We start from the raw sequence: 12935 nt of genomic DNA on the forward strand, positions 1-12935 counted from the left end.
GGAATCATGCCGCGCAGTCATGGTGGGAACAAAGTGGTATCATGGCAAGGAAAAATGAATAATGGAAAAAATAATAAGCATGAGGGGGTAGTAGTGAGGAAGGTATTATATAAGAAAGAAAGATCATGACCGGCTTGACGAAGATGCGTTCGAAATCTCGAGATGGCGTATAGATAGATGCGATGCAAAGATGGATGAGAAAAGAGACGAAAGAACAGACTCTATCGTAAATCTCACTCCTCAGTCAATGCATCGTCGCCCATCTCACGCCAATCCTTGGATTTATCTGTCAATCGGCGCACGCCGGAAATGCGCTGGGCCCAGTGTCCCTCCGAGGGAGTGCGGTACGTATAAGCGCGCTGGGAAGAGATCACACCGATGCTCTGTAGGACGGCCTTTCGAGAATCACGGCTGAAGACGGCTGGGTGGTTGATCCACTCAAGGGCAGAGTCGAGGTCCGCGTTCAGTGCAATCATGGTCTGGGCATCGACAGAGGAGCTCGGTGTGATGGTATTGGCCTCCGAGGCAGATGAGGCGTGGCTTTCGGCGAAGTTTGATGAAGGTGTTGGGGAGGCTGAGTTCGGTGTCTCGGTGCGGCTGCCGGAGTCACTGGTTCCAGAGCGGGAAGCTCCTGGGGGTAGAGGAGGGAGACCTCCCTTGCCGAGACCCTTCAGGATACTCCTTGTTTCGTTGAGCAGGTGTTGGCCACGATCATTCTGGCCGCGGGAAACAAGAGTCAGGGCCCGGGTTAACATGTCGGATGTGAGGAGCTCCATGCGGCGTTGCACGATCGAGGGGTGGGGTGGGATGGGAGGCGTCGATGGGCGACCGCCTTTAGCTCTAGGGTTTGGAGGGAGCATCGTTATAGCCAGGAGAGAGGGACGAGGCGAATGTGTGAGGTGGCCGTCGCGGAGGAGGTCACCATAGGTGAGATCGGCTTGGATCAGTGGTACCTCCTCAACGCTAAGAACCCGTTGCTCATCCCCATCGATACCTCCACCGAGGGCCTCTAGACCCGAAACTAAACTCTCCCAGGGGTCCTGGGGCATGTTGTCTTGAGTAGCATTGTCTGGCTGAATAACCAGTTGCACTAGAACATCACGCTTATCACCGAATCGAAGATCTCCCAGCGCAGCCTCGGCATCCTTGCCAGTGGCACGCTTGGTAGTATGCAAGGCACCGCTGATCTTGACAAACTTGGCGGGAGACCCTTCCGGCAAGCGTAGCTTCAACTTGACATTCTGGTGGGAAGTCGTTTGCAGGGCGCCAAGGCATCCAGCAACACACTCCCGCAGCATCATCCAATCCTTCACGTAAAGGTAAGACCCCTTAGTACGAGTCGAGAGCTCGATCATCGTGTCCGGCTTATGCGTCAAACCAAGGCCGAAAGAATGAATGCTGACCTTGGCAGCTTCAGCCCGAGATACCACGAAATCAACACTTTCCACGTCAGAGGTCGACGAGTCGCTAATGAGGAGGATAGTCGAAACCGGATTGTTAAACTTGCGCTGCATCAGTAGATCCATGGCTACATTAGCACCCTCCACAACGTCAGCACGGAGACTCTTCTGGCCCACAGGTCGGATGGAGTCCAGAATCTTGTTCCATCCGCTCCAAGACTTGGTGGTCATGCCCACCAAAGGAACACCACCACCACTCGAGCCGAATGTCACCAAGCCCATGCGGTCTCGGGAGCCGAGGTTTTGCACGAGGAACTTGAGGGCGTCGCGGAGAAGAGTAATCTTGAGGCCCTGCATAGACGAGGACACAGGGATAACCACGACGAGATCGAGGGGAATGTGAAATGAATCAATAGACGGTCTCTCCATGTCCGGGTTGGTGTAGTCGGTGATAGCAGTGTTATTGGACTTGCCGGCGCCATATGAAGAGTTGATGGATGCCTGTCGCTGAATACGGCTGGTGCGGTAGTCATCTTCCTCGGCACCCGAATTATCCAGATCATAGTCATTATGGCGAGAGATATTCTCTACCGGGTGCAAATCAATCAGCGAACGGCGCCACATCTCAAGCTGATTGCGGTTCGGGAAACGCAGGAAGAAGCAAGGCAGTTCGCTAACGGAAAGGTTGAGGGTCAGAACGGGTTCGTCGGAGGCAGATTCGATTGATTTCAGGTGCTTCTTGATCAGAATCGAACCCTTCAGAGTGCACCGAGTTCTGGGCTTCGAGTCCTCGTATTGGTTGCGAGAGTCGGCGATCTTCTTCTCCTTGACACAAATGAGCATCTCCCCAAAGAGATAGCATTCCAATTCTTGCCATGACTCCCGATCCTTGCCAACGCGCATTTGTCCGTGCAGGCGGAGTTTGCCAAATCGTTGAAACTCGAGTCCGTGCCAATTATCCACCCGGTTCCGCAGCTCCTCCGCAATCTCGTCCAGATTCTCAACGGGTTCATATTGAAGAGAGCGAGCATCTTGTGAGCCTCCAAATCGGGCAGAGAATGGCTCATCGGGCTGCGATTGACCAGAAGGGGTGTGTCGCAGGTCCTCCGCATCAGGGCGCCAGTTGCCTTCTGGTACCTCCACGGTGATCAAGCAAGTAAGGGATTGTTGCTGGCGGGATCGGTTCATGGTGGGGAACTCGCTGCGCACAGTCACAATTGGGGCGGGGATGGGATTCTTCGCAACTCCGGGACGGGGACTGAGGTCGGATTCCATCGCTTGTACATCATAATCATGGCGACGTCCGCTACTCGTATGCTGACCATCATTGTGGTAGTCGCCTGACGAGCCCGCGGCGCTTCCATTGCGGGAATGAGGTTGTCGGGAAGCGGAAGCGGAAGTGGAAGGAGCGTGGGAGTGAGAGTGGGAAATTGCAGTTAGCCGCTCAACGCGCTCCCGCTGTCCAGTGGTGTCACGACTGTCTCTCCGGCTATCTTGACGACTATAGGTCGATTGGGTTGGACCATTATACCGGCTACCACCTTCACTGGGTGCTCGACGGGACGATTGTTGATCCCATGGGGTGGGGGTTGTTAGGCCACTGCGAGCTGTCGCGCTATCGCTCATCGTCACGGAGCGCACGATACTGGATATTTTTTCTGTGAAAGGTCACATTCCATATTAGTCACACTGTATTGCCTCGCATTCACACGCGTTAGGGGGGGGGGGCAGAATTGGAGATCGATCTCCTTTGTCACATACCGACATCTAAGACATTTCCACCTCGACTCGCATCTAAGCCAAGCGGCGCATTGCAGGTCGGACAGTATTGCGAGTCAATTTCGCGGATATACTCGTAGAAGCATGCTTCGTGGGACACATGACTACATGATAATTGGAGAATACGCTCTCCGCGCAGAGTATGCTCCAGCGGCTCTTCACAAACGGCGCATTCACTACCAACGAATGTCCTCTCTCGCCGAGTGCGAGTACGATCGACTTCCATTTGGCTAGTCTGTCTGCCGGATCTCGAGTTATAAGAGACACTAGAACGATTGTTGTGGGAAGGGGACTGCCAGGCCGGCTGGTTGGTAGAATGAATGGAATCGGTGAGGGTGGAGGGGGCCCGGGGTCTATAGGAGTTGTTGTTCTGTGTGGCGGTGTTGTAGTTCAAAAGAGTGCTCTCGGGCCGGTCAGGCCTACGAGTTAATGAACGAAAGGAGCGAAGCGTGGAGCTAGAGCGAGAGGGTGAATCTGGTCGCGATTGAAATTCTGTACGTCACCGGGGGGTGTCCCGTTAGCTCTGCGGGGAGGCGAAAAAAGGCAACAACAAATATGCAGGTCGTAGTATGTTACAGACTGCTGATCGTAGATTGAATTGGGCAGCTGGGAAGAATGAAAGAAGACCGGACGTCTCAGGGGGGGAGGGTGGATGGAAGAGAAAGGAAGGAAAAGAGAAGGAGAGTGGAGAGGGATACGGGGGAGGCAAAGTGGTTTAAGGTCGGTGGACACATCCCATCTTGAACCGGCGCAATTGGTCTCAGTCTCAGATCGGTGGTTCCGGACACGACGAGAGAGCTGATGGCCACGAGGTTGCGCGGATCTGACGATTGAGGCAGAACCCGAGAGAGAGGGGGGAGAGAGAGAGAGGATGAAGGAACGGAATGGGTCTCTGAACCGAGTAACTTACCAGGCTGGAGTGATTTCTTTTTGGATCGCCCCAGAAAGCCGATTTCAGGTAGATGAAGATGGTTTGAATCGCTCCCCTTGGACTCCGATCTGGGCGACAGTCTGGGTTTCCACATGGGCGATTTCTCCCAAAGGGCCAGGAGGGTGGGGTGGGAAAGAAAAAGGGAAGGAAAAGATGTCGAGAGACGCCCCAAAAGTGTAAAAAATAAAAAATAAAAAATAAAACAAGCCAAAAAGAACAAAAAATGAGGAATTCCACAACGATCGCACTATCGCGAAGTGGACTAGTGGTGGGTAGGGAGTGTATGAGTGTATGAGTTGTAAGAGAGTAGAGTGTAGAGTGTAGAGTATAATGAGGGGAGTGTATGCAGTACTGTATCATACAGTGTATCATACAGTGTACAGACAGTGTACAGACAGTGTATACAGTGTCCAGACAGAAAGAGTGAAAGGAGAACAATAGGGGAAAAAAGCCACTAAAAGAAACTAGACACTAGCTCGAGACTAAGTAAGATAATTCGGAAAAAAAAAACCCATGACGATCGTAGCAGCGCACGATCTCGGCTCCACTCGTTGCTGCCGAACTGCTGCGCTAGACAGGGCGAGCCATGGACGCCCGCCGGTGCTATTGTTATGTTCCGTGGGTCTTTTTCTCCTGGTATCCCCAGAATTGGGTCCCCTGAACTTTGAAACGATAGACCGAAGCATCACGGAATATTCCATCGCCCAAGAATGGTACACTACGGAGTACTATACCTAGGTACTTACATATCTTCAAAGTCAAAAACGTGGATGTGGGTTGATGACACGCAGGTTCCCCTCTGGGCCCTCTGGGGACCCTCCCCCTTGCTTCCTATACTCCCTACGGAGTACTAGTATGCACTCTCCCCCTCCGCCACGTAGTAGCCTGCAGCAAACTACCTCAAAAGGTCAATTTGTAAAAACTTGTAAACTTGCGCTCCCTTTGTATGGCTGCCCTGTGTTCCACTTACGCAGTTTCCCCTATAAAGGGAAGGTGTTCGCCTGGTGAGACAACTCCATCGTTCATGTCCCCATCCGCATCCGCATATCCATCTCCATCTATATCTCCGTCTCCGTCTACGCCACTAGGTCAACTACCTGACGCGTTCCGTATCAAGCTTGAGCCTCCATTGGCGCCCAGCCAGGGCCCAGCGCATCTCTCGGGGCGGAAGGATTGGACTAGTAGCCGTGGCGATTTCCCTTGGCTATGAGTACTGTAAGAAAAAGCGAGCAATATGCAACCCTCATCAGCTACCACCGGGTTTTCCGGATTCCCGCCTCGTATCTACCAAGTTCAATTAAAGTTTGCAAGTAGCATTTGCAGCGCACAATTCTTTTCTTTTTCCTCTCGTTTCTTTTTTTCACTGTTGCCTCCACTTCTTTCGGATCTCTCGCTTCGGACTCCGTTGTCCGTAAATGTTATCTCGGCATGCCTTGAATGCTCCCCATCCGACTCGGATCTTCTCCATTTTGCCCCTGCCGACGATCCCTTGGGTGCCCCGTTATGGTTACCACCGACCATGGTCGATTTCCCATGAACCTGGTCAACCGACTTTTTTCACTTATCCATCTCCAACGGAGTCTCCCGATCTCCAATCAGATCGTTTTAAACTCCAATGGGTTGATGAACAAGAATTGACCTTTCCCTGGTTACTCCCCGGATGGAACCGCGTGATCGACTGCTGACATAATAAAGTGTTGCCTCAGGCCCCATAACTTACCAAAGGAACCGCCGATCACTCCAACGGCTTCTGTCACTTTGCCAACGCTTCAAACTTGGTTTATTTTCAGGGCCTCGAATAAGCTTTCTCCTCATTTTTGCGGAACGTCATTGACCCAGGACTTTTCAGTCACTCGGCAAGTGCTATCTATCATTTTCCTGGAGAATGCTATCATGGTGGCGATTGAGCGTGTTCTCCCACAGTACGGAGTGAATCTATCCTGATCACGCAGGGACCAAGGCAAGACCAAACCAAGGACCACAATGGGACGGAGGATTTCTTTCCAATGCCAGGGATCTGGAGATCCAGCACGTCCCGACCAATCGAATGGAATACGATCCATATCCGACCATTCGGCCAATTCCAATTCCCCAATCTCTCCTTCACCTCATAACGTACGGATATACAGTAGGCACTAGTACATACTGTACTCCGTACTCCGTAGACCCTCCGTATCCATTCGGAGTATTCTCCCCTGAACCCCCTCCCCTTTCATCGCCACTTTGATTTCACACGAGCCGCGCTCTCGCCGCGCTATGGACCGCCAATCAATCCCCACACTTCGCCCGTCGTCCCACCACTAGTGGCAGCGATGTGCAAAGAAAAACAAGAGCGCGAGAAGCTAAGGGAGATTATTTGCACATCACTGACTCCATCGTGCCCTGAATACGGAGTAGTAATCACCAGTACGCCTCCGTCGTCTTCGACTCGCGCGCCGTTTCTGCCGCCACGGTGGATTGCCAACTTCGCGTGCACTGCCGATCGCGCTCCCCATTGGTTCATTTTGAGAGCTCAGTCAACGAGGTTCTCCACCCTTGTCTTGTGCAATGCTGTACGCAGTGCCGGATCGGCAGCTACTACCCCTGTCATATTCCAGCCACTCGCTTTGTAAATGCTTGCGTATGTACGGAGCGGAGCTGGGTGTGGATGTATTATGGACGTACGGAGTACTGTAGACCTAGACCCCTCTTCAAATTCTCCATATGTATGGAGTACATACGAAGCATACAGGCTAAATATCAGTCTCAATCTCCGATCCAAAGACGTACAGTAATCTCCCTGTCACAACGTAAGATATGTACCGTACTTACAGGCGCGCATGATGGAGACGAATGAACTTGACCTGTCAACGATCACCCCTTGGCGGAGTGCCAGTGATTGGCACCGTGGCTGCGCATCGGAGAATACTATAAGCACGTGTAGTATGTACGGAGTACTACACCTACGATGGCTCAAGTCCAATTTTGGGCCATTGCTCGTAATTGAGCAACGGGCCTTGCTTCCCACAGGTTTGGGTTGAGTTGAGTTTAATAATGGACAGATCCTACAAACATTGCTGCTAGAGGTAACTCCTCCGTCCACACTGGCAATTAGCGTGGACTAGGTTAGGTTGATCCCCATGTGCCCCCTCCCCTGAAGCTGTCAACGGGCCCTACGCAAATTAATCGCCCCATCCGCTGACGGCTATTAATCGACCTTGCCTCGTAGTATGCTCAGTCTGATTTTCTTCCTCCCATCTCCCTGTCTCCTTTCTTTTCGCGAGGTTAATGGTCTCGGGCTGTAATGATAGTACTGGTATTTCCACGCCATCGAAATAAAACTTGAATACAATGGGAAGAAACCAATATGTCCAAGCCAAAACGGAGTAAAAGGCAGCTTGAAATCAAATAAGAAAAAAAAAAAACAGGGAAAAAAAAGTACCAAATTACGGAGAGAGTACTACTACTAGTAGTAGAAGATCCTCATGCTCAAATTTCGGATCCTTTGCCCCTCTCCCTCTTCCCCTCTCCTTTCCTCTTCCTTCCCGCATTACCTACTGACTTCCTACGGAGTATCCGTAAATCTCTCGCAATCCGCCCTGTGTCCCCGTGCCTGCAGAACACTACTGCAGCGCGCCCAGTAATCCGCATAAAGATCACCGTCTCAAGGCTTGCGGGGATGGGCAAAGAGCGTGCATCGCTCGGAATCCGCCCGGGCCAATCAAGCGACCGGCGCTGCGCCGTACGAGTCAAGCTCGAAAGTCAGCGAAAGGCTAATGTACCTAGATATCTTTCATACCTCTCAACATAATTCCGAATGTGTTTTCTTTTCGCTGTATATAGCGGTATTCTTGTTTTCTTACCTGTATGGATAAACTAGACTAGACTACTACTGAACTAGGTAATAGGCATTCGTTACCCCGTACGATATACCACCTACCCAAGTGAGTACTAGTAGGTACGCCCATACCTAGGTATAGACGCCAGGCGAAGCCCGAACCCGAACCCAGACCACAACGATATCCGTGCCCTTGGAAGATCGCTGGAAACCGGTGTTTCAGCATGGGATATCGGCAGCGAGCCCGGTCCCCTTTCTTCGGCTTTTATTTTACTAGTACTAGTACGTGGCACGGTTTTGGGGCCGTGGCTTTGGAGGGTAAGGTCGATATTTGCGTAGTGTGTCCGTTTTGTATTTGGTTACTCCGTACTATCTGCACAGATACGTTCGGCGCTGTGAGGTAAAGGCCATTTAAGGTTTGTGGAACGAAACGGTCGTCCTGGTGGGCTTGTTAGTGAAAATAGTTAGACGCAATCGGGATTTCCGTACTAGAGGACGGACTCGAGGACGGACGCATGGGTCCCGACCTATGGGGCGTTGCGTCCTCAAGGGAGACTTGAAGGAGTTAGTGTGCAGACTCGTGCTGCAGGGTGACGGTGCGAGGACCAGGGGTCGGTTCTACTTCGGGTTGGTGGACGCGCGACCGGACCCGATGATATGGCTTGTATGTACATATAATACTCTGCTCCGTACGGTGTACTGTATACGGAAAGTGTTTTCCTAGAACGATTCCCTGTTTTCTTGTTTTTACTTGCATCGACATACGGAAGCGAACTCTAAATCTCTCTTGAAGAGGTTCAAGTTGCTGATCGGGCACATGTTTGTTTCAATATGGAGGAGCCCCGCCCCCACTGCATGATTATGCAGGGCGTTTCATGGTTATAGATATACCCTGCCCCAGGGCGTCTCCTACCAGTGGAGTGCGCTATCTATGCAGGCACTGGCACTGGTGCGCAATGTTTTATCAAAGCGGCATGCGGCATGCGGGACTCTTATGACGACGACGGAGAGAACTGTTTTTAGAGCTCATTATCTTCAAACGCTGGAGCCCGGCTTAGATCGAGATCAGGATCAGATTTCGATCAGACTGGGTCCGTATGAAACCCCCTACCCGGACCCTGAAACAACCATCCTCGTCTTCGGCGAACGCGGTGCTGACGACCATTCATCAATTGGAAGACCGGTGAATCCTGGTCCATGGGAGGCGATTCCAGCTGTTTGGTTCCTAATACCGGGCTAACAGTGACTCGGAATAGTGTGTCTAGGCCCAGTTCAGCCAGCCTTTTCTCTTTATTAAAAAAAATAGCCCTAGAACCCGTTTTTTTTATTTGAATCCTGTGGATTAGAGGTTTCAGGTTGCGATACGATCAAATCGTTTGCTGTCTCTATCGGTTTTTATATGGGTCTGTTTTACAAGATGGATTCAAGTTTCTTTTTCTTCTTATTACACGATCATGGGTATATCTGTATATCTGTATTTTTGCACCGCCTGAAAGGTGGACTGAACTTGACCTGTTGGACTACATACTACTCCGTATGTAGGTACTGATTTGCAGCGGCTGATGATCAACCGCATGGACCAGGCGTTATGGAGGGGTGCACGGTCAATGACATGTCATTTTTTTTCGCGCATCGCTCACCTAGACATGCTGAGTGACGAGACCTAGATTCAAAAAGACGTTGGAACGAAGAAGTGAGAATCGATGTATCAAGTGTCATAGTGTACGGGTGGAGAACACCTGACTCGTCGCCTGCAGATAGAAGTATACAAGGTTCTGCTGGTCCTCCGAGAATCACCATTCAACTCTCTGTATCCGTACTGGCTTCCAAGGGTTGGGATGGAGGACAGACTCGAGAATCCGATATATCCATTATTCAATACCTAGATACAACCTTGGAAGATAGATAGGTCGCAACTTACATCTCATCACGTACGAAAGGTGCATTGGCTGTTTCTTAACAATGGACATGCTAGCCTTATCCCACCAGATGTGTCGCGTAACTACCAGCGTAGGGTGACACAGTGTACTTTGATGGTGCACTGGCCCCCAGAGGAGCACCTGGGCATTAGACGTGTGATCAAGGTTGTTGAGAGGGGTGACGGCCCCGCTGATGGTGAATGAGGCGCTGGCCTTGTGGTGGGTGCGATCCGACTGGAGCTTGTGCGTGGTTCTGCTTGTGGCTGAGATGTAGTAATACATAGGTAAGCAAGACTAGTAGTAGCTCTGTTGTCACTCCCGCATCACTCTGTTGTGGAGATATCTGTTGAGATTGATCGACTACTCGGGGCCGCCAACTGGCAAGTCGGGCATTGCTCCGGAGGAATCGGAGAGTTACCGGAGCTTAGATCCCACACCACCTCCGGACAAAGACACTTTAAATTGCTCCATCACTGCTAGCCCGGATTATTCCTACGCCCCTGGGGAGCTCACGCCTTCTGCATTGGCATTCCTGTTGGGACAAGCCGGGAAAAACAGGGTTTGACCGGAGAAGGGCGGAGATCATAGAAGGGAATGAAGACAGCCACACCAAATGGTCTTGCAAGTAGTGTGTACCATGATGAATGATTTTGATCACCATTATATCCCTTTCATAAATGCTTCAATGATACCTTCATAACACTGTTGAACTTCCCCAAGGTATTCAGTCCGGCGTAGGCCAGCTCCGGGTTTGCTTTGTTTGCAGCAGCCACACCGGCGGCCCCCGAATGGGAAAGATTATGTAATGAAATCGGGAAAGTTTGTTCCCAACATCTCACGGAAAAGTGTCGCTATCAACCTCATCCTTCTCCCATCGTCAATTGGGAATCGTTGTTCACCATGCTCTTCCGTACTGTGGCCCGTCAGGCCGCGCCCCTGCGTCGCCAGGCTTTCGCCCCTATCACCCGTCGCTCTGTCACCACCGACGCCGCCTCCGCGCACGCCGAGAACATCCCTAAGGTTTGTTGAGACCTCATCCGGAGAATAGGAAATTGCCATACAAGGCCTCGCAGACTCAATGCTGATACTGGCAATTGCGCTATACAGGAGGATGACAAGCCCTTCACTGTCCGCCTCTCCGACGAGAGCTTCGAGACCTACCAGCTCGACCCGCCCCCATACACCCTGGAGACCACCAAGAAGGAGCTTAAGCAGATGTACCACGACATGGTTTCGATCCGGTATGCGCACGATTTCACCTCCTACCTCCTTGCGAGAAGCTCGCTCTAACCGTTTGCCCTTTTCCCTTTGATATAGTCGCATGGAGATGGCCGCCGATCGCCTGTACAAGGAGAAGAAGATTCGCGGTTTCTGCCATCTGTCGACCGGTCAGGAGGCCGTCGCTGTTGGTATCGAGCACGCTATCAACAACATGGACAAGATCATTACCGCCTACCGTTGCCACGGTTTCGCCTTGATGCGCGGTGGTACCGTCAAGTCCATCATTGGTGAGCTCCTGGGCCGCCGCGAGGGTATCGCATACGGCAAGGGTGGTTCCATGCACATGTTCGCCGAGAACTTCTACGGTGGTAACGGTATCGTCGGTGCCCAGGTTCCCGTCGGTGCTGGTCTGGCTTTCGCCCAGCAGTACAACGAGCAGCCCAACACCTCCATCGTCCTGTACGGTGATGGTGCCTCTAACCAGGGTCAAGTGTTCGAGGCTTTCAACATGGCTAAGCTGTGGAACCTCCCCGTCCTGTTCGGCTGTGAGAGTAAGTTTCCACCCTTTAATTTCGATTAGAGCCTCCCACCCCTGCAACCCGGATCAAAATTCTAATATACGCGCTCTATAGACAACAAGTATGGTATGGGTACCTCCGCCGCCCGCTCCTCCGCCCTGACCGAGTACTACAAGCGTGGTCAGTACATCCCCGGTATCAAGGTCAACGGCATGGACGTCCTCGCCACCAAGGCCGCCGTCCAGTACGGAAAGAACTACGCCATCTCCGGCAACGGTCCCCTCGTCTTCGAGTACGTGACCTACCGTTACGGTGGTCACTCCATGTCCGACCCCGGTACCACCTACCGTAGCCGTGAGGAGATCCAGCGCATGCGCAGCACCAACGACCCCATTGCCGGTCTCAAGCAGAAGATGCTCGAGTGGGGCGTCACCTCCGAGGAGGACCTCAAGGCCATCGACAAGGAGGCCCGCGCCTACGTCGACGCCGAGGTCGCCGAGGCCGAGAAGATGGTCGTCCCCGAGAACACCGCCCGCAACCTGTTCGAGGACATCTACGTCCGCGGCTCCGAGCCCAAGTGGATGCGTGGCCGTACCGTTGACGAGACCTTCTACTACTAGATGGAAGTTCGAAGTCGAAGTATCCTATAACCCCCGACGGTGCGGACCTGAATCCTGGTCCTATTGAAAATCTTTGTCGTTTTAACCAAACCTCCACGGGGCTCTGGAGTTTGTCTTTCTTCTCTCCGTGGAAAGATTCCCGCAGTGCATCCCTGTTTCTATCTACCCCTTATCTGTAATTTAGCCGATGACTACTTTTTCTTCGTTCGTCCTGGTTTCTTGTTCTAGAGTAGAAATCATCATTGGCATTGGTTCCATGAATTCTTCTTTGAGATATACTAGTAGCTTTGGGCACTTGCCTCCTATCCAGTTTTTGGAAACCCGATCTAGAGATCCACACATCTTGTCCAGAGTTTCCTAGTACTACTAGTATCGGATTTAGAGGTTTAAGAATGCTTGTTTGTATCGAAGTGCCGCTTCGAGTCTTGCCAGTGCCCAGGTGGGTTGTATTCGCGCACGCACGTCGACCTCATGAGATTGAGGTTGGAAGCTTGGAAACAGAATAGTCCCTTACTACCTACCTAGGTAGGTGTCGGAAAGAGAGGAAATAGCAGGAAAGAGCCAAATACCTACCTAGGTAGACTTATTCTGACTAGGTTCGTGTTTCAAAATAAACTAGAAGGTACTATAGTATATACTCGTTGAATAGTAGATCTGGTAATATATAAACAAGACGCTGAGCGCATGATGGGTATCGTAGCAAGGTAAAAGAAGAAACAAAACATCATCA

The 12935-nt window shown here is 51.6% G+C and overlaps 2 protein-coding genes across 2 annotated transcripts; one reads left to right on the forward strand and one right to left on the reverse strand.

Annotated features, from left to right (window-relative positions):
- Positions 1 to 233: 233 nt before the first annotated feature.
- Positions 234 to 3651, reverse strand: N7533_004977 (VWA and PH domains-containing RING finger protein; the record flags this gene model as incomplete). Its single annotated transcript, XM_057101627.1, has 2 exons — positions 234 to 3058; positions 3162 to 3651. Coding segments are annotated over 2 exons (3315 nt in total), but the record flags the coding sequence as incomplete, so codon positions are not given.
- Positions 3652 to 10746: 7095 nt separating this feature from the next.
- On the forward strand, positions 10747 to 12205 carry N7533_004978 (pyruvate dehydrogenase (acetyl-transferring) subunit E1 alpha; the record flags this gene model as incomplete). The annotated part of the gene is made up of 4 exons (XM_057101628.1): positions 10747 to 10866; positions 10954 to 11087; positions 11164 to 11618; positions 11700 to 12205. The coding sequence occupies 4 exons, from the start codon at positions 10747 to 10749 to the stop codon at positions 12203 to 12205; spliced, it is 1215 nt and encodes a 404-aa protein (XP_056961258.1).
- Positions 12206 to 12935: the final 730 nt, after the last annotated feature.

The sequence above is a fragment of the Penicillium manginii genome (assembly GCF_028828005.1).
Source record: "Penicillium manginii strain IBT 31320 chromosome Unknown utg000004l:1.0-7231830.0:1.0-7236170.0, whole genome shotgun sequence".
Taxonomy (NCBI): domain Eukaryota; kingdom Fungi; phylum Ascomycota; class Eurotiomycetes; order Eurotiales; family Aspergillaceae; genus Penicillium; species Penicillium manginii.